Genomic DNA, 25,860 nt, shown 5'->3' with positions numbered 1-25,860 from the left:
GTGATTTAAGAGCCCTTTTTTAATTAATAATAAAATTAAAAACTTAAAAAAAAGTCTGAAGTCGGTCATATATATCAAAATTAAGCTTTCTTTCTTCATTTTTTTAGGAAAATGTTAATAAAAATGTGTAACTAAGTATATTGTCTGCAAAATTTTTGGCAAATTTTTCGTTTATTCGGACCAGTAATAATTTGCGTGTGAAACTAGTCTACGGTCAAAATCTAGCAACAAAATCGAGAACGCGGCTTATGTCGTTTGTCAGCAATCTATCTATAGTCCGCGCCCACTGTTATTTAATCGACCCGTCTCTCCTGCAATTCTCAAGGAAATTTTATAATTTTTTGTCCAGGTAGCAACAGTGAATAACTAATTCGAATTATTAGGGCTACGAAACTATAGAAACTAATTTTTTTTTGTAAAAGTGTAGTCAGTATACAGTACTCAAGAGTATACTTAACTCCCAAAAGAGATAGAACAAGCTTTTCCTTTAACCTATCCTAAATCATAGTCCACTTGACAAAACCCAAACTTGTGCTTGTTTCAAACTCTAACAACGTTTTAACATCCAATATAACACTTCAACCCAATTTAATAACTCCGACATAAAGAAGCTTGTCAACAAGGCAGATCCTGTTGCTTTGATTAGTATATTCATTTTGCCACAATTTTTTTTCTTAATTAATATGTCTATTGATTATTATAAGTTCCAAATTACTAATGAGTAGCTTTTACTTCATTTTACTCTAATAGTGAAAATAGTGTTGTGGTTATGTAAGGTGTAAGAAAGATATAAACTTAGTTGCAAGTTGTGATTTTAAAATAACCTTGTTGAAACAGGCTAGATACAGTTTTGTTTATACTATACAGACATCACCTTCAAAAAACCACCTGGAATATAAATGCCTCAAGGAAATCAAAGACTTTGTATAATTGTTAAAATAAATTGATGTAGTTATTCATTGTTAATATCTGGACAAGAAATTATTAAAATTCCTTTGGAATTCCAGGAGATATGGGCGTTATATCGATTAAATAACACGGACTATAAGTAGCATGCTTGCAACATACGACACATGCTGCGTTCTCGATTTACTGAATATCGGTGGGACGTTAGCGTCACACACGTGCAAAAATATTTAGAAGAAAAACACAAAGTGGCAAAATTCGATATTTGCATTGTTAACATAGAGGTTTCCTATGTTCCAAGTTCCCTTTTTTTTAATTACGTTTTTTATTAGGAATATAATTTTACTCTGAAAAGTCTGTTGATTAATCTCAAAGTATATATTATTAGTTAGCAAATCAAAAAAAATTTTAAAGAGTACATTTTCTAGTCTATTTAAAAAATACAAAATATTAAAACAATATTCAACGAATTAAGAAAAATATTTATTGTATGAAAAAATTTAAAATTGATTTGATATCATTGTCTGGGAAATTATGAACTCAAACACCTCGCCTACGGTTTGTAGTTAGGCTTATTCTAGACATTCAATGTTCTAAGAAAATGATCATTCACATTTAAACAATGTTCAAAATCTACAAAAATAGTTAAGATATCATTTCATTTATTTATTCTATAATTTAATACCTGTGATAAAGGAGAAACGATAATTAAACTTTATAAAATGAAATATCGCCTAGACTTGGAAATTAACTTTCTTCAATTAAATTGCACTCAGTTATCGCAAAATTTAGGATTTATTAGAAAACAATAAAGCATGAGTCGAACATAAAAAAATAGCAGGCTGAATGTTAATTTCGTGCATTTCTACTACAACATTGACGCAAAAACTTATAATTAAGCGGTTTGGATGTTAAGATCTACAAATTTCCTTAAAAGCTTTTTGAGGAAATCGAAATTACTTTTACTGAGAAAATAATATACCGGTCTGGTCAACGATCGTTTTGAGTACAGAAATCGATATACTAATAACAAGTGTACGTCTCAAGTTAAAAAGAGAATGATAGATATCATTTCTCCTAGTCCCTTTCTGTTAATACTGAGGTTTTGTAGCACCCAAAAAAAGAAATTTGCCAGGCCAGTATACAGTATACAGGCTTGTGATAATAATGTAGTAAGTGGTTGAAGATATGTAATTTTTTGTCGATGATCATAGGTGCATATAAAAATGTTGAATGAAAGAATCGGACAAAATTCCGTTTTTTTCCTACTTATTAATCGCTAATTTAATACGGTAAAAGAAAAACGATAATTAACGGTTCTAACTTATCAACTAGCAATTTGCCTTCATACTTAATGGTTTTCTAAGCATGTTAACAATATCTACTGATATTTTTCCATACATTTTTTTAAAATAAAATATCGCCTGGTGTCAACATTTAGATATTCGCCGTTTATTTATTATACTAGACCGGCATAATTTAGTCACGCTTACGGTTGACATTGGACTCGGTTATCACGAAATTTATGATTCATTGTAAAACGACGAAGTACGGGTCGAACAAGAAACAGCAAATCTCCTCCAAAAAAAATAAAATAATGTGGCGACTCGGACTCAATAAAAATGACATATTGAGCCGTAATAAATACCGCATAGAAACCCCATCCGTCCTCTCGAAGAAGTAGAATCCTAACTGGAATTAAAAGCAATAAAATTGATTTCTTAATATGGAAAGCATATGTCTTCTTCGAGGCGTTTTTGTGCTATCTCTCCATACTACTAAAAGGCTCGGAATGTATTGCCATTTATCATCTATAATGGAACCAATGTGTAGTTTTTAGTCGTATTCGGTTGGCATACATGCAGGAGCTCCGGACTCGTCGGACGTGACACTATCGCGCCAGCGGTTATGACTGCTCGAGGTCAGCCAAGGAATTTTAAAATTATACTTTAATGGTTTACTGGCCCTTGAACTTATATATGTCTCTTGGATTTAATTCAGGAAATTGAACACATATTCAAGGGGTTAAAATAAAGATTTTATTAAGTAAACGCTATATTTACACGTAATTTGTTTTAAAATGTTTCTAGGCAATGTATCATAAAGACCGTTTGTCATTACGAACATCTCAAGGACGTAGGATATTATTTTATCAATAATGCAATATTCAATATTCACCAATATGACCGTAATTTTTTTTTTTTGATCGGCAATTCAATAATGGATCTTCACCTCTCTATTGTCGTATATTCCATATGTCATATATAAGCCGCCTGTTTTTTTATTTTTCTATGTCAACTCTCCGACACAAAGTTGACAATCTTTGTTCATGATTTTTAGAACTTCTTTGTTTCTTACTTTGGCCGTCCAAGGGATCTTAAGAATTCTGCCATATACTCACATATGAAATGCTTCTTATTTGTTATATATATTTGTCTTGAAAGTCCAACTCTCAGATCCATAGAGAATAACTGACCAAATATAGGAGTCTACGAATCTTATCCTAAGCTTCAGATAATAAAATGTGAATATCTTTTTCAATTTTATAAAGGCTGCGCAAGGTTGTTCTATACGGCATTTTATTCATTTGTCTGATGTCCAGTTCTTATATAGCCACGTTCCAAGATTCTTAAATACGCGTTCTATTGATTTTCCACCATAAGTCAGCTCAGAGTTAGTAAAAGTATTTTCTTCCCTTGTTACTACCATCAACTTATGACCGTTCTACAAGGCAAAAATTTTTAGCCACTTATCAGCGAATAATACAAGAAGAATACAATCAGATCTAATTATTCATTGAAAAATAATAAATTTTAAGCAGAGAGTCTTATAATTAAATTCTTAGTTATTATAGAACTTGTAAAGAATGTACCTGCAAACATTTACGCTGAACTCTTTCCAGTCTCTGGATATGAAATGTATAGTTTGAGCTCCAGACAGAGGAGACATCATCCAATTGGGTTCTGACAAAGGTAAAGTACAGTAAGTTAAGTCGAGGTACTATGATTAAAATTTCTGATACTACCTTTAATAAACCCTAGCAACCTTAGGGATTTATCCATATTGGTCCAATCCAATCATGTGTACAGTGAAGTCAAGGAATCAAGTAGCATTTCCAAATCTCCGATCTGTGGCAGACACTCTAAAGGAGTATTGTTTAAATGATAAATAAACCCTCATGATTGTGTTGAATTAGAAAATTTGAAGATTTTGCATTTGGGGATGTTGAGATCCAGGGTCAACTTATGGTCGACTTTGCTATCGTTGATAAAATAGCAACTTGTTTGGCGCCCCTAAGGAGACTGGTAATAGGAAAGACGCAAAGATGTTAATTTGCACAATTTGAGTTCTACTAGTAACGTAGCTCCTCAAATAATCAAAAAGAGAATCCAATATGACATGATCAAAAAGTTTACTGAGTAAGATTCCATGATTTACACTGTCAAATGCCTTGGAGAAGTCAATGGAACAAATCTCCTTACCGCCCTACAAGGCATCTGCCAGAATTCAGTTCTGCTAATGAATACTGTTCATAACCAAGTTGTTCCTGAATAACTTCAGAGCACAACAGGAAGTAATGAACTTTGTACCTAATTTTTCAAAAATTTTAGGGATGGTGCTAAAATACATATTAGCCAATAACTCTTGACATGAGGTAAAAAATGTCTACTATTTTATTTATTGAAAAAAATAACTAGGAGTAGCTATTAACATATCTAGGGGCTTGTAATGGAACATCTAGTCTAGGACCGCATTAATACCTTTAAAAACAAAATAGGAGTATATTGTATATAGGTTTATTGCTGCTTATTCGACCGCCCAACCACCGCTTTTTATTCTAGAAAAGTTAAAAAATTCTATTTGCAAGCAGTATATCACCATTAAAAGAACAAACTTGTGGATAGGAGCCACATAACTAATTTTTAAAAAAATTAGCACGTGGCGTATTTTTTGTGTCTGATTATATATAAAACATAAAAGTCTAGAAAATATAAAGCAACAATTTTTAAGTAAAATGAGATCTAGATTGTGAGGGCCAGGTCCTTTGTGAGGGTCAAAACTTCCTAACTCTGTGTACACATCTCAGATTGAAATAGAAAAACTGCTTAAGTTGTGTGAGTTAAAATTATTTCCTTTTAAAAATCTAGAAAGCAGAGTCTGATTTGATTCAATAAGAATAATCTGGTCCATTTGGTTTTTCCATTGCTGATTGATCAACAGTCACTCTGAGCAGTTTAAAGCGAGTGATTGCTAATTGAATAATTATTATTTCTTTTTCTCTTAAGTCAATGTCACTGGTTTAGAAAAAACACTAGCTGCACTGGAGCCATTAATGTTTCAAGCAGTTCGTTGGTCAAAAAAAAATCTAGTATTTCATGTACTTTGAAAATGTGTAATTGAAACAGTTTATTAATTTTAATAAAAAATTTATTATTCCAGGTAGTTAAGCCATGTATAACTTATATAGTCATTTAGATTTCCATAAAAATTCTACTTTATTACATGTTAATAATCTAAAATTATTATTTTAAAAAAGTTAAATCTTTAAGTATGTTATATTGCTATTTAAAGACCTTTATAAAATGCTCTTAATGTGATTTTTTTTAAATACCTTTACTACTAATGTAGATACTTTTTTATAATTTGCAGACGTATTTTATGCATCAGGGGGTATTTTTCGACGTACAAAAAAAAATTAATATTTACCAATGGCATCTATAAAGGGTTTATCGTAAATATTATTTAATTAAAAAAACGTACAGCACTGCATTTTTCGAAAATACGATTTATTTTTTAAATCCTTGTTTAGTATTGAGCAAATTTGTTTCCGATACGTTAATGCATTTTTTTTCAAGATTTTTTTATGTATGATATTCCAATATTACACTATAGGATATATACGTGTACGAAAAATATATCGTAGGCTACGCAGTTGCATATGTCGTGGTCAATTTATTACATATTTGAGTTGTACTGATCGAGTTTAAAGACTAAATATGTAAATCTCGTGTTCTCACATTCCTTAAAAATCCTTGGTGGAATTGCTCATATCCAAAAAATATTCGGTAAACTACACGTCATACCCGTAACACCAGGATCCAAAGAATTTCAAAACATATTACGTTCGGTAGATTTAATCAAGATCTAGCGCTCTTTACATATCAAAGTTTATTCTAAAAGCAGGAAATTTTCGGTTGCTTCAACTGGAAAAGTAAAGCGAATAGGAAGATAAATGTAAAATAAAATTTTAAATGGATGTTTGCTATTATGTCGTACAGAGCCAGCGGGATCTGTTCTTTTTTTTTTCATTTTTCCATCAAGTAATATCTTTTATAAGTTCGGACATCTAATGATGATTAATGTAAGATAATTTTTCTTCATATTGTAGCATTTCACAGACATTTTATTTTATTATTATTAAATGAAAAAAATATTAATAAAAATTAAGCAAAAAAAAATTATTTTTCCATTTTTAACACGATAAAAATGAACTGCAGGACATGTACTTTTTTATTGGGATTTTAACCTTTTTCCTAACTAATGCCAACATAGTTAATCACCGGCAAAAATATACACAAAAAAAATTAAAATAAAAAAATCCTGTAAATATCGTCGCTGTTTCGACTGCAAAATATGCCCGGACTTTTTTACATTTTTTAAAAATATTAATGAGCAAACAAAAATCGAAACGAGAGCGATTTTTTCTCTGTCAACGAGGGCGGACATCAAAGGCAAAACCGTTCGGGGTAATTGATTGCCTTTTAAGTCAGAAGCCATATTTTAATCATGTAAACAACGTTAAGTTGGTTGGTACGATTTTTATTTTCACTTTTAATGGAGAAATGTAGTTTTTTTCTCAATTTTTTGCTGAGGAACATAAAGTGGCTTATCGGCATCATTTCAGACGGATCTAATAACCCAGACAGTTGAATCAAAAAATCAAATTTAAATGTATTTTATTCCTAAACTTACTGACATCACTAGCAACAACATCCCAATTTATATAAAATAAAAATACCCGATTATGACAGGTTTTGAGAATTTGTTGGAAGAATTGTTCTTTAGTGATAAGAATATTGATTTGCCTAACTTTAAAAAATTAATAGCTAAATACTTTACCAAAAAATACACAATATTCATAAAATTCCACGAATGTATAAAAAATAACAGAAAATTTTTACTAAACCAAGTGGATACCAGATTTAAATCAGCTTGTAAAGAAAACACTAACCATTCGTAAGGTTTATTGAGTTTTGTACATATTATGTAATAAAAACACAAAAAAATTAATAGAACGTTTTCTGGATTTCACCATCCTAACACCATATTCCTTTGAACTACTACTTTTCTCAGTTATAAAACCTTTCCTCTTCTTTAACATTAAAAAATAAATATCTTTATTTCCCCTCAGGCTAGATATGGATAAACTAATTTTTGATTAAAATAAGAAAAGTTTTCTAATAAACTATTATCACTCACTATACCCAATCATTTCCTCTATATTGCTAAAAAACCTTGCTGTAGATAAATAATATTCCTTGCTATCTCCAGATTGATTACTTCTAAATAAAATTCGCATATGTTCCACCAGACCATCTGCTTTCAAAGTGATGACATACAGATGCTCTTTCATAGTGTCAATCCTAACCAGAAATGTTCCATCTTCCTTATGCTCCAAGTGATTCTCAGCTATCATTCTGTCCATCTTTCCCACAAACCACAATCTGTTTCTCAAGGAATCATCCCATTCTGGAAGTTCCAGAGACTTGCTGCACATTCCACTGAACTGGATACACTCCTTATGCACTGCACTATCACACATTTGACACAAATAGCCTTGACGTATGAGTCCTTTTAAGTATTTGCGACAGTGCAGGCAAGTTGCTGGCTTCTGGAACTTATGCATCACAAACTTGTGATAGGTGAAACATAAATCCTTGGGTTGAATATTGTCCTGTGCTTCATTGATGGCATCGATAATCTGATTTTTTAAATAAATATTTTTTACGTAAACTGTGTGAAATATGTCCTCGTTTTTTACTAATAAAAAATTGTTGGCACACCATGGTCGGCCAGTTACTAATGGGCTTTCCTCCACATGGTACTCCGACATGCTAAAGATATATTGAGCTATGTATTGATGATTCCTAATCTTACATATCAAGATACATTTATCAAAAATGAAAATGTGCCTCTTACGATATTTGTGATCGTCATACAACTTAATTGTCAACTCAGTATCTTTTATTAGTTTACCATATTCTGACAAACTTTTTTTCATATTATCCCATCCAGTAATGGAACCTTGCAAATGATTTAGAATGTCAAAATGTTCACAATCCCTATTGGTCTCGTTAATATAAGCAGCAACATCCTTCATGTCCTCCCAAGCTTCTTTTAATGCCAAATAATCTTTGTGGTGCTCCTCAGTATTTTCTACAAGCTTCTCCAAAAGCAAATGATACTTTAGGATTCGCTGTACAGGTACCAAAAGCATATCTTGCAACTTAAACTTGCCTCTATCACAAACATCTTTTTCATATTTTATAAGAGTTTGATTTAAAATCGCATCTTGATTGCGTAGCTGTTGCAGTACTGCAGTGGCTTTGCTCAAATTAGCACAGTATTCACCATAGATCAAAAACTGTTCTTTAAACTGTTGAAAAACCCGGCTTAGGTTTGAAGGTTTTTTATTCAAAGCTATTAGAAAGGCTAAATGGATGTCGTAGAGCTCTTTAATGTTATGAAAGATAATGTGGTGATCCTCGGTTCTCATTATTCTATATAGTGGTGTCACGAAACTCATTTTTAGCTGGTAAAGCAGGTTTACATAATTCCTTTCAGTGTCTAACAGTTCATTGATAACATAATCCGAAACTTTTTTCTTTAATGGAAATTGATCGGTACTTGTAAATGTAAGAAGAGTATCTTCTATATTTCTAAGCGCTTTAGTAAAAGAATCGACATCCCTCTTTATTTCACTATAATTATACGTAACTTCTTTATTTTTATTATATCTCTTGGCTTCCTCTTGTCCTTCTTCTTTATCATCATCATTACTTCCTTCTTTCTCTTCGTTGTCGTCATCTTCTGACTCTTCATAAATAGTTTCCATTACACTCACTTCACAAGTGTTAACATTTTGTGCTTTTATTAACTTACGCCTAGTAACACTTTACTGATTAATTTCGTCGCAAAATAAATTACTGAGCAATAAAACAAATAAGATAATATGATGATAAAGTGATTAGATTGCTTATTTGTGTGATATGGTTGTAGAAAATATAAACTATAATTAATAAGTGATCAGGTGTCTTAAATTATAAATTGACTTTTATTAAAGGGAAAAGGAACCGTGGAGTTATTATTTAGATAAAGGAATCACAATACTTTTAATATTTTTAAGGCATACAGTCATTTTTATTTATTCTCTTAGATTATTGTTTAGGATAGAGACTAATTTTCACTTTTCTAGGAAAAATTGTGAAAGGGCACTGATCTGTCAAAGATGTCACTTTAATGGCCTCCATTCTATAGCATTTTCTCTTTGTTCTGGCGTTTTTCTAAATTATGCATTACCTGGGGGTAAAATCTTAAAAACGTTTGAAAATTAACTAACCAATAGTGTTATGTAAATAGTATAAATAATTTTTTACTATTTTAATAAAAAAACTCAATAAATTCAAAATTTCTATGAACAATGCTAATTTTCATTTGTTCCCTTGAAGTAGATAAAGAGTTTCACTCTCTCTAATCTTCCTTAAAGAGCAATGATATGTTAGAAGTGTCAATTTTAATAATTATTATGGCTTTTTCCATGTGATTTTTTGTTTCGGGACTAGCAGTAACAAGAGTCTGTTAATTACAAGGATAATAGCAATTTCTCTTTGCTTTTTTGGTGTAAAAAATGCATATTTGAATTATGAATAACTTGGGCGAAAATCTTTAAAATGCTTAGAAATTAAGTTATTTGGAAACTAAGTGACTTATGTTAATAATGTCCATGTTTACAGGGATTATAACATTTTCTCTTTGCTCTCTTAGTGTAAAAACACATATCTTAAGTTTGCATTCATTTCTGCCAGGAATATATTGAAAACACTTGAAAATTAAAAAACCAATATTAAAAAGTGACTTATATTATTATATTATGATATTAATTAACCATCAAATTATTTTAATAAAAAAAACACAAGAAATTTAATATTTCTATAAAAAAAGGTAATTTCCATTTATTCTCTTGAGGTAAATAAAATTTTTCAGTCAAAAAAATTTTAAAAATCTTAAAAAGCCCATGATATGTCAAAAATGTCAGTTTTGGCATTGGTCTTTTCCATTTGTTATAGCGATTTCTCTTTATTCTCTTGGTGAAAAAAATATCTTAAGTCCGCGCTAAATTCGGTAAGAAATATTTCTAAAGCACTCGAAAATTGAATAACAAATAGTGAAAAGTGATGTATATTATGAAGGAATCATAATGACATAAAACACTTTTTACTATTTTAACAAAAAAATCTCAATAAATTTAATACTTCGATGAATTATGGTCATTTCCATTTTTTCTCTTAAAGTACACAAAAGATTTCACTCTCCTCTAACCTCTAAGAAATTCTAAAAGTGCAATGATCTGTCAAAAGTGTCAATGTTACTGAATACTATGGCCTTTTCCATTTGATTTTTCATTTCGGGACCAACAGTAACAAGAAATTTGTATTAATATTTACAAAGGTATAGCATTTTCTCTTTGCTTTTTGGTGTAAAAAAAGTATATCTTATGTCCGCGTTAATTTCAAAAGGAAAAATCTTGAAAACAAATAGTTACAAGTGGTTTGTACTAGCGATGTCATATTTTAATTTAATATATTAGTATGATGTCATAGGTTTGCAAAAAATCCAGAAGATTTTAAGACGAACAGTGGTAAGTGACTTACGTCAATAACATCAACGTCTGCAAGGATTATAGCATTTTCTATTTGAATTCTTATTGTGCAAACTGCATAAATTAATTACACGTTAATTTCGACAAGAAAAATATTGTATAAGCTTAGAAATTAAGTAATAAACAGTGAAAAGTGACATATGTTCATAAATTTCTAGATCAATTTTGACATAACTGTCATGCTCAATTTAGCCATTCCGAGACTGTCAATAGTATTAAGGTTTACATAAAAAATAGCATTTTTCATTTGCTCTCTTAATATAATAATAACTTTATGATTTATGTAAGGAAAATAATTTAAATTAAGCAACGTATGTTAGTAATGTCAATTTCTACATGTACAAAACATGTGTAAACATTCCTGCAATTATTTAGTTCGTCTGGGAGTAACACTTATGACAATAGTATCAAGGTTTATATAGTAATAATAATAATAATAATAATTAAATTTATTTGCCAGTAATAGTACAAGTTTACAATGCATAAATGTATTACTGCAAAATAGAGTTTAAGGCAGTAAAACTGACATTGAATAAACTCCGTAAAAATTTTGTAACTGTAACTAACAACAAAGAATATTAAATTAATATATAGATTCAATGTTAGCACAATAGCAAATCATAAGTAGTATGTAGTTTTATAATTTTAACATAAGTAAATTACAACACTGTCTTTACCTAAAAAATTCTAATAGTTCCTAGTTCTTATACTTATAGTAGACGTTTGTATCTATCCAAAATACAAGTACACTATACCGTATGAAAAAAAAAAAGATAAACAACAACAAGACTTAGTGGTGTGTCAGCAAGTTATTTTTAAATAGATATTTGAATTTTGTTGGCGTGAGTATTTTCATTTCGAGAGGAATATGATTGTATAATAGGTAAACATTGTAAGAGAAAGATCTTGCAAACAAGGCAGTCTTATGGAAAGGAGGAGATATTAAGCCCCTATACCTTAGGTTTAAGTTATGAACATCTGTCCTAAACTTTATTTTGTTGTACAAATATGGTGGACTTTTATTAAATATTATTCTGTGGAATAAGACTGCGGAGTGAAATGTACGGCGATTTTCCATATCCAACCAATTGCAAGTTTTGAGTTTGTGAATTACTGGCTCAAACTTCCTTACGCCAAATGCAAACCGCAAACACGACCTCTGAACCCTCTGTATCCTGTCCCCATCCTGTTTGGTTAGGCATGGACCATACAATGCATCACAATAATTAAAGTGACTTAACATAAGAGCATCTGACAATATTAATTTCAGTTTTTGACTTAGTGTAACACTCTGTAAACACGCAGATACATGTTCGCTGAATCTTAAATCTGTATCTAAAGTTAACTACAAATTCCTAGATTTTTTTTCAAAGGTAAGCTCTGAGTTATTTAAATTATAAATATAATTTTAAGTTGGTTTTTTAAGTCCATTTTTTTTTTGTTTTCCAAAAGCAAGTATTTTAGTTTTTAAAGGGTTTAATTTTAAGTGGTGTTTCGAACTAGTTGATTCAAATCTTTATTTATGTTAAGTTGAGTTTATGCTATGCTATTAGGTGTGACAGAGTATAATAATTGTTTATCATCAGCAAAACTATAGTCAATACAGTGTTCAAGGGCATGTGTGAGATAACAAGTGTATATGCAGAATAGTAACGGGGATAGCCCGGAGCCCTGTCGAACACCACAGTGAAGCGACCCTCTGTCCGAATATCCCTTATCAGTTTCTACATTTTGAACCCTATTAGATAAATAGCTTTTAATTAGATCGACAGTACTCTGTGAAAATCCAATATGCAATAGCAAAGCGATGCTATAGCCTTTTCTAAATCCCGATTGTCTCAAGGCAAGGATATTGTGTTTATTCAGGTGTTCTATTATTCTAGCGGTTTTTTCAAATATTTTCGAGCAGGGTGATAAAATGGTAATGGGTCTTAATTCTGAAAGGTTTGTGGGCTTGTTTTTAGTTTTTGGCAACGGAAAAACCCTAGTAATTTTCCAGAAGTCTGGAAATTCAGATACGAGAATACACGAGTTATAAATATTAACTAAAATATTTAGAATCTGAGGCCAGCATAATTTTAGCATTTCACTGTTAAGACCATCTGGACCAACGACATTTGATTTTATTGATGATAAGGCAGTGTAAACTTCCTGTTCATCCGTCAATCTAAAAGAAAAAAGCTCAATAAAGTTTTTTGCCGTACTAGTAGTATATAATAAAATCAAGTCCGGATCTGGTGGTTCAAGTTGAGAAAATTGAAGAAAAAAGTTGTTTATTTCATTCGGGTTATTAAGATTGTTGGGAATGGCATCACCGGACTTTTTGTTTAAAATATTAAGATTCTTGAGAGTTTTCCATAAAATTTTTCCGTTGCCATTGTTATTCTCTAGTAAGTGTTCTAGGTAGGCTCTTTTTTCTCTATTTATAACACTAGTAGTTTCGTTTTTAATGTATTTATAGTAAATCCAATTTAGAGGGTTTTTTTTTTAATTTGCTATAAGCCTGATCCTTTCGCTTGATAAAACATTGAACAGCATAAGTACACCATGGCTGGTTTCTATGTTTATAGTTAATTGTTTTATAGGGAGCTAATTGATCAAATAAGTTAAGTATTGTATTAGTAAAAACATCAACTTTCCACACATGATTATTTATATAATAAGTATTATTTAAAGGAGATACAGCCAGGCAGTCGAGCACGCTTTTTTATCTATTTTACTTAAGCATCTTGTTCTTATAGATTTGTAGGTGTTTACTACATTTGTAAAATAAGACTGACCAAATACTAAATAATGATCAGAGAGATTATTTACTTTATTAGTACCGTAAAAATCTTGCCTGCCTTTTTGCGTAGTAACCAAAATAATATCGATTAGTGTTGAGCTATTATTTGATATTCTAGTTGGACTATTAATTGTTTGTTTTAGATCAAAGAGTACTATTGTTTTCATGAAATTCTGTGATTTTGTATCCCCTATATTTAGCAGGTCTATATTTATATGAAGAGAAGATTTTTCTACTTGCACTCCTAGCGTAAAAAATATCCATCCACCTTAAAATTTTTAAATGTCGTTTAAGTCCCTAATTACGTATCATAGGAATTTTATTGGATTTGGAAACAGACCTGCAGACCATGGAAATAATAAGTGACTTCTGAAAACAATGTATTTTTTCTTACAAAGCTGTTGGAATTTTTTACTTGTTTTTCTGAAGCAGTAACTAATAAAAAATGGTTCAAACCTGCCTGCATACTAAACTAAGTCCTCCATTTACAAATTCTATTCCGATATTATTTGAAAAGTTCCTATGATAAGATCATTTTTAAGAATCATCGTAAATACGAAGCAAAACGTTCGGAAATTGATTTTGCACAAAGCATGAATTTTGAACGTGCCGGCTATATTATAAAGTTTCGATATTTTTGTCATTTTGTGGCGTACGTGAACAGAAAACTTTTAAAGTTTCCCTGCAAGAGGAAAATGCATATTATAAACATGTCTAAAGGGGATATCGGGATCGGCTAAAGTATGCTTTTATTAAAATCTATAGTCAGATATGTTTTGGTTATACCGATATTTACGTGAGCCCGCCGATTACGTATTCTTTATTACGCGAGATTATTTTGTTTGTTCAAAAATTTCGGATTTGCGAAAGGTTAGTTGAAGGTTGGAATTATAGTTGTCCATTTATTTGCAAATTTATTACGAGGAAAAGATCAAAACACGAGACAGGCGGACATTTTACGATACTGGCTTGTTCCCAATGCATACAGATTTGCTTATTATCTTACTAGTAAAATTTTAAAGTTTATGCAGGTTTATGGAGGAACATATTTTCGTCCTAATTTATTTTGATGGGTGAACTTTATTTACATTGCGACTTCAACACATCACATAAATTTTACATCAATAAAGTATAAAATTTAAATTAATCAACTTCGAAAGTAGTTTTAGTTTCTTTGACGTAATTGTTTTATTTATGAGTCCAATCAGCATCACTGATCAATCGTTGTTTAATCTTATATTTTTAATTCTGGCATTTATCGTAATTAAGATTTCTCTCCTGCGTTTTTAAATTTTTTTAATTAGGAAAATAATATGATTTGAGATTTTAAGTAAATAAATATATTACATATTAAAATGAACAAGCATTTACATAAAGTCAGAGGGCGCTGATTAAAAAGCTTCAGAAAGCAATGTGCATTAATTTTTTTATAGATTATATAAGTTGCAAAATATATGTATATTTGCAAATTTTTTATTTTTTCGTTTTGATAGTAAATCTTTCATTATAATATAAGATGTTTCTTTATATTCGATTGTGTTGAATACAGAAGTCACTTTTCGCAAGTATTGAAGTAGTGGAGTGGCAGAAGTTTGCATGTCATTTACCAAGGTATGAGCTATCTTTGCAAAATAACCATTAAAATCTCGGAGGGACATATGATGGTTAATAGCACCTTTGTTTTTTACTAGACTTACCTCGTTTCGAATTAATAATTTCACATACATTTACAACGATTACTGGAGGAGTCTATGGCTCTATCATAATCTGCCATTTTTTACATATAGCAGTCCTGAAACTATTTTTAATTTTTTTAAACTCTATCCAGTCACTCATTCGATTGTACTGCTTACACACCTCTAATTCAACAACTTCAGATTTTCTCTCATACTTATTAGACCATATCAAACCCGCTGAGTGTGGATGATCAGATCTTACAGTAATCCCTCTATTCAAAAAAGATTGTAAGTACGCATACTCTAGAAGATTTACGTCGAAATAATTTTTGTTTTCAACTAACACCTTAAGTATTTAATATATTAACTGAAAGTGGGTTAATTTTAAAACTAACAAACACATTGTCCAAGCAAGCCTCCGCACGTACAGGCTCAGAGATTGTCTGATGTATGATCCCAAAAGGTCAAAAAGCGAGAGAGTGATATCCTATAACATCGAATCACATATAACATCGAATAACATCACATATAACATTGAATCTAATTGAAAAATTGATATGGAAATTGATTGAAAGATTTAGGCTTTCAATGGGTCCTTTTGCGACTTGGTTTTATTTTAATTATAATAAGCCTTTACAAGATTTTTCATCTAGTTTCAATTTCATATTATAGTGATTTTATTAATATTTTCGTTTCAAGTTCACATGTTCTGTTTAATCCCTTTTTCACAGACAAATTTGATGATGCTTGTTATTTGTTAAAGATCTTAGCTCTGTTTCTTCTTGAAGAATAGAGCTTGGATAATGGAAAGTAACGTTTCCCTTCCAGGCAGTTTAAGTAAGAGAAAATGTCTTTTAGAAGATAATTAGTGGCAAAAAAATTGAAATATTCATCATGTAGTTGAGTCTATCTACTCCTAACTGCCTGGCATAATTAAAATAATTATTTTCGTCCAGGCAGTTCAAGAATACCGTCATTTTATATTTCAGGCAGTTGGGCATTTTTTGGGAGAAAAACTTCCTTTCTAAAGAAAACATTAAAATTATTATTATTTTTACAACTTATGTAATATGCTATTTGTTACAGACTGGGATAAAGAGCCTTGGAGATAAAAGAGTTTTGTAGTCTTTATTGGCGTTACCACTTAATCAAAAATTATCTCTTTTAGAGTTACTGGTAAATGATACTAAATGATAGTGGTCCATAAATTTACGAATATTAGATGGAATGTGTTGATTGGTGAATATTTGATGAAAAGTTTTACCACCAAAAAATTACATTTTAGAGTTTCTAAGACTATTTCCAAAACAAAAATACTTTTTCAGGAAATAACTTCATTTTTGCTTAGAATTCGAGCATATAATAATATAATATTTCTGCTATAAGGTACAATATTTATTTTTAATCCTCTTTCGCTCATCCGCCATTTTAAAATCTGGATTTGCGATTTTTACTTATGTTTGCAATTATCATTGAACCCTATCCAACAAATTCGGATGTGTCCAACTTCTAAAAAACCCCTTGAACCTCACCAGTTTACGTCTATTCCAATGCCAGGAACCCTAAAATTGAAATTCTAAATCTAAAATTGAAAAGGGACCGTGCATGGTCAAGGGTTCATATTCCACAGTATTTTTAAAACTTTTGAGTCTATTGTAATATCACAAGCTTTAGAAAATACAAGAGATAATAGTTAAAATTTGCAAACCAAAAATAAGCCTTAACATATGTATTTTCTTACTACATCCTGTAACAAAAATACCTAAAAAACCACATTTGCATTCCTATAATAAACACAAAACATAAATTTAATCTAAATAAAGAATATTACAAGCGCAAATATTTTAAAATATTTTAAATATATTGTTTATTTTAATAATTAATAACGTACATCCAATAGGCAATATTAAATTCTCATGTTAATTTAATATTCGATTATTCATATTATAATAAAATATTTCATTGTTTCCGGCAACTTCAAATATTTTCGTATTTGAAGTCGCCGTGGTGCTACATTTTTTGCTAAAATTCCATTTTAATTACTAAATTTTATAGTCGCGACATTATGTAAATATGAACCTTTTATTAATATAATTTTAAATTGAAATTATTGCGGTTTATGTGTTCTCAGTCGACTTTTTAGATTTTGGTATTATTTGACAATGTTTGTAATAATAATTAAATTTATTGTCGAGTATTAGCAGGTGACATCTATTTCTTATAACCACATTTTCAAAAAAATTGTCACTCACAAAATAAAATTAATAAGTAAAGCGTTAAGCGTATTAAATTGACCGCCAATAGCTTCTACAATGCATAAAACAGTGATGACTATATTCTGCTGTAGACCAGTTGTATATTGCATCCATTAAAAAGGGTCCCGCCATCGACCATATTTGGTCTAATATATTTTTTAAATAGTTAAGTATATTAAATTAAAAAAGGGTTTTAATTTCACTGGCGTAAGATTTATAGTAAAAAAACTTTAGTGGATTACAGTCGAATGAATCCTGTATACGAAATACAGTTTTTCAATACAAACTAGGCGTTTGTCCAAGTAAAATGCGTCCAGATGTTCAACACAATGGGAATGTATGCACTTATTTTCTAATTAGATTATAAATGTCAATCGTCGAGCTGCCTTGGAACTATTGTTAAAATCTGGTGGTGACATCTGTAGTAAATACGTAGAAACTTTTATTAGCAAAAAAATTTTGGCAGCTTATACTTAAATGAATCTTAGAACAAAAATAAATTATACAGTGTTCTTTTAAGGACAAATCGCCGCTATATATGTACTTATTGCCCTAGTTAAAACCCTTATATAATACAAGCCATAAATTTATCAAAAGTATAATTGACCGCATAAAAACTCCCATAAACATAACTAAACAATTAAGATAATGCTCATATTTTATCATTAGTACCAGTGCTATTAATTTCCCTATACATGTGTGTAAGTCATTTGCAAAATATAAAACTTTTCAGATTCAGCAAAAAACTCGCTTAAATTAAACAATAATTGAAAACATTAATTTCATTACTCGTTATCTTGACAGAAATGAGTATACAAGCGATGTCGTAATCAGTGCGGTTTATGTATAGCTTGATATATATAACATGAACCTTTGGGTGTAAAATTTGTCTTACACAGGAGGGTATTAGCAGAATTGACAATGAATGACTAATATTTGAAAAATCTAATCAAACATTTTAAAGTTAAACTCGGCCAATGCCAATTTACAGCGGCCCCACTCAATAATTCCAATATGAAATTTAATTATCTTTTTTGCTTAAAAACTAAATTATATATCGTTATTTTTGAAACTGCAACATTATTCGCTTTTTTTTTATTATATTTCTCTCAACAGTATCAAGGTTTACGTTAATTATGATTTTCTATTATGGTAAGGCGGTTTATATCATATGATTTTTTCTAACCTATGTATTATAAATACTTTATGCACTTTTTAAGGCTAAACAATTATTTCTTTATACACTACTTAACCGAATAATATTTCGATTTTCAGTTAATACTCGCTATTTGATATAACTTGTATACTAATTGCAATATTGTGTAGCTATAATATTTACCAATAATTAACCCTACAAGCAACCAAAAGAAGCATGTAAAATGTAACTTTAAGTTCCACGCATATTAAAACTTTTGCGAATTTCTTAAGTTGTTTTTTTATTATTAAACCATATATCAAATACATCGCGTAAAAAAAAAGTATGTAAAAAAAAAATAATGGTGTATGTCACCCACTTGCCATTTTAATACTTCATTAGTTTAGATTTATTACAATGCGTGGAACAAAGACAGTGGAGACTACAGTGGACCAATTGTGTATTGCGGCAAATAAAAAGAGTCAAACTATTGACTATAGTTGGTCCGCTATGATTTATCAATTTTTATGTCAAACTTGGATTATTGTCATTTAGTATGTTAGTGTTAGATGAATTCTGCATGGATTACAGACTATTCATTATTTAAAGTTGAACTCTCGCACTTCTTCGTTTTGCACGAAAAAAAACGATATTTATGCGCATCTTTTACAGTCTTATAATCCTATAATCATACCTTAGGCTAAATTATTTCTTCAGTAAACTTCAAATTCAGAATTTAAAAAAAAAATACCTAACATCAAGTTTATATGTCTTCGAGTAAAATTTGGCTACGTCTTACTTCATAGATGACTTTGCAATTCATCAGTTTATATATTTTACAATGCGTGGAACAGAGATACTAAAGATACTGCAGTAGACCAATTGTGTATTGCGGAAAATAAAAAGAGTCCAGCCATTGACTATAGTTGGTCCGCTATGATTTCACAATTTGTATGTCTCACTTGTATTATTATCATTTATTGTATTAGGGTTAAATGAGTTCTGCATGGAATACAGAGTATTCATTATTTAATGTCAAAATTGATCCCTGAAAATTGTTGATTTGTGCACAATGTGCAACAGTTGTGCACGAATAAAAGGATATTGATGAGCATATTTGAGACAATAATCCTACTACCCTACAATCTATGAATCATATCTAACTTTTGGCCAAATTATTTTTTCAATAACCCTTAAATATAAAAAAAAATTATCCAAGATCAAGTTTATAATTATTCGGGAAAAATTACAGTAGACCAATTGTGTATTGCAGAAATTTAAAAGGGCTCTGTAATAGATTATAGTTGGTCCGCTGTAATTTTAGATTTTTTCGAGTTTTTCGTTTTTTAAATGATATTGCCGTAATATTTAAACATAAATAGTTTTAGTGTGTTATGACTAGAAGGGCCAACGTTACTGATCACGTTTGGCCATCTTTCTACTGCTAGGAATTTTTTTCTGACCTCTTTATCTATTCTAAAATATTCTTTACTAAACATATATATTTTCTTAGACAGTCTTATCTTGAAATTTTATTTTGTTCTTGCTAAATTTCGAAATCATACTTCTAGCCATAGTAGCAGCCTTAGATCACGGTAAATCTAAGCCGTATTTCCTTTAATTAAACACATTTTTGTTCTTAAATTATAATTAATAAAAACATGTTTTATTACGTAGTAAGTGCATATCTTGTCCCTCGTTTTAAAGTTTAAACCAGGTATCACAATACATTTATAATAAATTTTTTTTGTTAAGCATTGTACACAAAAATTAAGAGAAAAAAAATGATTAAGGTCATTGACAGACCACGCGGTATAATATACTGCTGCGCAATTAGTTTGATCGGTCGTAAAGTAGTGTTTGGCATTATAACATTGATAAGCATTATCTCGAGCAGCTGCAGAAAGTCTGTCGCCACACGACTGTTATTATGGTGCAATAATCGGATACGACTCACGCGGTTTATAGTACGTTCATAATAAGAAGGAACCAGGAAATGTTTTATATTTTACAATAATAATATTTGTAATATTAGTTTTTCAGTAAAATTTAGAGTATGTTTCAATTAAATACGTTCATTTTCTCTATGCACCTTGTAAAAGAAAAATAATGATCAATCAAAAATCGACAAAAAATGCAGTTAGTTCTTTTTTGAATTAAATTTGAAAGATATTTTTTGATTTCGCATTAAAAGGTGAGTTGTTTGCAAGAATTAAATCTTCTGGATTTCCCATATTTAGTTACAAGTAACTGCTTAGTTCTGATAAGAGGTTTCTTCAGATTATCTGCTGCTCTATGAAAAAAAAACTTTATTTTTATACTTATGAGTTTTCACAGAAATTTCTTTAAAATAATTTTTTTTGCTTTGTTTGAGGTTTAAGAAAGGTTTAAGAAAGGCATCGGTTGCAAAAGTTTCAAAAACAAAAAAATCCAAACATCTTAATAAAATAATTGTTTTTTGGAAATTGCTATGGAATTTTATTGGATGGCATAAATAACTCACAAGACTTCCTTACACTATATGATCAATAATATTAAAACTCCCTCAAAATATGATTAAAATAAGAGAAAACTACAATTGAAATTAGTGAATAATTTTTTTTTGTCCTAAGTTATAGTTTCAGCCCTATTTCAATAATTAATTTAGAAAATTTCAAGTAAGTTAACTTAGATTATTGTTTAAATTTACTTATTTCAAAATTTATTTGTATGGAAATAATTATTGTTTTTGATCACATTTTTTAATTTAATTACCAACTAAATTTCCTAAATTTTTAGAATTTTATTTGCTAATATTTTACTTAATTTTTTATTATCGAAAATCTTCTAGTAAATGATTTACGAAGAAAAAAGCAACGGATATATTGTGGTATATCGCAACTTTTTAAACTTCAATTAATTATTCAAGATTTTTCAGAAAATGTAAGGGAAAACCATAACTGACATAACTAAACAAATTTTTAATGATCTTGATCTATTTTAAATCCAAAATCTACACCAATTTCCCATACAATTTTAAATACATTCCGCATTCGTGTCCAGTTAATAAATCACCGAGAACTTACAAAAAAAAAACTCAATTTTAATGTCGCAACACCGCCACATGCAGCGAATTCAAACTTCTAGATTTAATTACATAATTTTAATAGCTCAAGAATACTTTGCTCCAGTTTTATTTGATTGTAAACATTCCATATGCGTGGCATATGTGTTTAATGGGCCTGAAATGGGTTTTATTAACACTTTTTTTTTAATAATAATAATTTATTTTTCGTAGTAATGCGTCAAGCAATAATTAACATACTATGGCAGTAAAATTACTTTTTTTTTCCAATTTTCTTTAAATAGAAAAACAGATAAATTAATATTAATAAGACAAAATGCTATGACGGTTTTAAGCTATCAACACGGTATTATTTTTAGCATGATATGGTCACCGAACCATAAATTGTCCTGACAGAAAGTCCTAATTGCACCTTTAGCCTTGCCTATCTATAAATTAAAATATATGTTGTTGAAAAGTAAATATTTACGGAAAAAGCGGTTTTTTATCATTCGTCACTTGGGGCCCTAATTGACTTGTCAACTTCTTTTCGGGGGAACTTGGCACCTGGTCTATGGAAAAAAAAACGTTTTGTTTGTTCAAAATTTAGATACGGGTGTGCCCGTCAATAGGTTTAATTTTATACGTGGAGGGAAAAAAATATACTTTATAAAGTAAGTAGGAGCTTTTGGCTTAACAAAACAGCTATAGAGAAGTTATTTTCAACTCAATTTTAATGATGCCATTAATATAACAACAATTTAGGAAAATTCAAAAGTTCCACAGCTAATAATCTGGCCCTGAGGATGTTGTATACGAAAAGTGTATCGAAACGTTGAAACTACATGTGAAAATTTTAATTTTAATATACACAGTCAAAGAAGGTAGAAGTGCTTTTATCGACGTAAATATTTAAATAATGATTTCAGAAAAACTGCTTTTGCGTTGAAAAGTCTTCTAAAACTTGAAGGGATAAGCGATGCTCAAGTGTTTTTAATTCTATGACCAGAGCATGAAATATTTGCATTATTAAAATAACTTCAATTACTATGATCAGCATTTACAAAGATTTACTGCAAGTATCTGTTTTCCTTCTCAGTCACATAGCATGCAAATGGTGTAGTGTTTTCAAGATTTTAAATCTCTCTTTCAGTTCTTTTATGCGCTTACAAATGTTTTAATATAATTCCTGAGACTGAGTTTAAGATATAAATTTTCTATATTTGCATCATCTGAAAATGATTTTTTTGATGTAGTTTATAGTCAACAAACATCATTAAAATATCATCGATAACGTTTCATGATTTCATTCATGACATTTCAAACTAAGATGGAAATACAAATATGAACATGAAACTGTTTTCTGTTTAACTTCTATATTGCTCTCTGCATTATTTAGAAATTACATTTGTCTAGGCTAATTTGTGTAAATATATAGAAAAAATCATAGTCTCTAGACAACAAAAAGTCTGCACTATGTACCTTCATTGATCTTGCAAAGGCATTTGATACAGTTTTCCTCTCCAAGTTAATAAGAAAATCGAAGCCTCAGGATGCCAGCGGGTTATATTTAAGATTATCAAAATTTATTTATTAGATACACTACATGCTGTGTAATATATTCTATATGTTTATTAAAATTCTCAGAACATTATATAGAGCATTGCCGATGTCACTTTTATATTTGTAAAAGCGAAAATATGGAAGTGGATACTGCGACGTATGTTGAGTATATTGATTTCTCTAAAGCATTCGATACAGCTCACCATCCAACACTTTTTGTAAAGCTTGAAAATTTTTGATGTGCACTCTGCATTGCTAAGGGTTCTGAAAAGCTACTTGAATAAAAGAGCTCAATATGTTTATAATTTTCCATTAAAGGTAAAAAAATAAATAAATAATTTTTCTGCGTTCTGTGTGATACAGGACAGTATTTCCCAAATAGTACATATACCTTATAAGCACTAGTGCTTAGAACTATGACCGATTGTTCCATAAATCGTCTATTTGTTAAAAATGCTATTCTATTTTATTGACTGTGTGTAAGATCTGGGTGTACCGCTAGATTCTAGGATTGTGCTTGAAAGTGGTATTAAACACGTTGTAGGTACAAAGAGCTCTTTGAACTATTTGGAACACAATGTGTTTTAAGCATATCGATCGACTAGTTGTCCATCGTAAATGGGGTTCTAAGGGGTGACGGCAATACAGTAGACCCGACCCATATGACAACCTGATCTGCTCGTAGTGCCAAATAACCAAGGAGACTTTATCGACCGAATGTTCGTCGAAATAATAGGGCAATTCTTTGTTCCTAGATAAATAAATCAATAACAAATAAGGTCAACGGCAAGGAGATGCAGAAGGCAACGAGAGACCACTTCATTAAAGACTCATACAGATATCTCTAGGTTCAAAAATCTTATTATGTCGGAAGAACATAAACGAATGGCTCAAAGGGATCTTACATGATCAAGAGGTGCGAAGAATTCCCCAGTTTCAGCTAAATAATTAACCAAATCCTAAAATAACCACCTTGAGTGTTAGAACGTTATATGTAGCAAAAAAATACATAACCCAACCCAAGAAATAAACAGACTGAAGATCAATGTTTTGGTAATGGAATGATTCAGTCGGGAGTATATTTTCCTTTAAAAGATATGATAATGATGACCCAAATAACTGACGTGAAGTCGGAATACTCCTAGATAAAGAACTCAGTACTATTATACTCCAGCTGTGGGGCAAACTACTCATTATTAACATTATTTAGGCCTATGCTTCAATAATTAATCAAAATAAATAAAATCAACAAACTAATAGGAGACTTTAATGCGAAAGTGGGTTGGAGCAGAGTAGGAACTGTGATTGGGGACTATGGCCTGGGTGACAGAGAAGAAAGATTACTTAATTGTGTGTAGTGCCAAATTAGTGCCAAATTACTTAAAGATTGCAGTCCCTTCTTGGATGTTTACGTTGCACACATAGTCAAATGTTGTATAGAACAAAATTATTTTCCTGATCAGTGGAAATTATCAATAGGTAAGCCACTTTCGAAAGTAAAAAATCCAACTAACTATGGTGATCTAAGAATAATTAGAATATTACCGGTTTTGTTAAAGGTTTTCGAAAGGGTTCTGTATAATCAGTTGGTTGAGTACTGCGGTGTAAATAAAATTATCCCGGAGACTCAGTGTGGCTTTAGAAAGGATTTGAGTTTTGATTTTGCCCTAATTGGAGCTATTGATGACATAATAACTTCAATCGATAAAAAGTTGTCTACTGATTTGATTCTGTAAGACTTTTCGAAAGCGTTTGACATGATCAACCACGAACTTTTATTGGCGAAACTGAAATTTCATGGACTTCTGGATGGTTCGGTGACGTTGATTAAATCATATCTCCATAATAGATTTAAAAAAATATTTTTAAGTAATTCTTTTTCCGAAGAAGCTAGAATTTTATCAGGCGTACCTCAAGGGTCAATCCTAGGACCATTATTATTCATATTCTACACCTCAGATATACTATAGTACTGTAAACTAGGAGCTTTTACCGATGATACCCAGGTTTATTTTCACTTCAATTATCAGAATTATTTGCATGCATCTTCTTTAATAAACCATAACCTGAATTTACCTAACCAGCTTTCTTCTTGCCATAATCTAAAACTTAACTCTCTTAAATTAAATGTTATGATTTTTAAACCTAATAAAGATCTTCTTAAAAATTATTTAAATATGTTTTTAAATGATGTTTCCCTTTCCAAGATGGATCGTGCAAAAAATTTAGGCATTGTCTTGGATACTGAGTTAAGGTTTCGCGAATATGTTAAATTATTAATTCAAAAGTAATTAGTTAAAAATTGTATATAATAGTCGTCAGGTTCTTAGTTTTCATGTGAGGAAAATGCTTTGTGAGTCTCTGGTCCTGTCCAACTTCAACTACGGTGATTTTATTTATGGTCCTTGCTTAGACATTGCAGATAAAAATCGTATTCAGAAAGTTCAAAATACTTGCTCACGGCTAATATTTGGATTACGAAAATACGATCACATTTCACACACATTTAAAGAGCTTAACTTAGGTTTAGGAGTTACACTTAGGTAATTTTTTATTT

General features: G+C 30.2%; 1 protein-coding gene across 1 annotated transcript; it reads right to left on the bottom strand.

The window, feature by feature from the left end:
* Positions 1 to 6,241: 6,241 nt before the first annotated feature.
* On the bottom strand, positions 6,242 to 9,080 carry LOC126742927 (protein vav-like). The gene has a single exon (XM_050449803.1). It carries the CDS (start codon positions 9,020 to 9,022, stop codon positions 7,379 to 7,381), a length of 1,644 nt encoding a protein of 547 aa, XP_050305760.1. The 5' UTR covers positions 9,023 to 9,080; the 3' UTR covers positions 6,242 to 7,378.
* Positions 9,081 to 25,860: the final 16,780 nt, after the last annotated feature.

The sequence above is a fragment of the Anthonomus grandis genome, chromosome 12 (genome assembly GCF_022605725.1).
Source record: "Anthonomus grandis grandis chromosome 12, icAntGran1.3, whole genome shotgun sequence".
NCBI classification, from domain to species: domain Eukaryota; kingdom Metazoa; phylum Arthropoda; class Insecta; order Coleoptera; family Curculionidae; genus Anthonomus; species Anthonomus grandis.
This window is presented reverse-complemented; position numbering and strand designations above follow the sequence as displayed.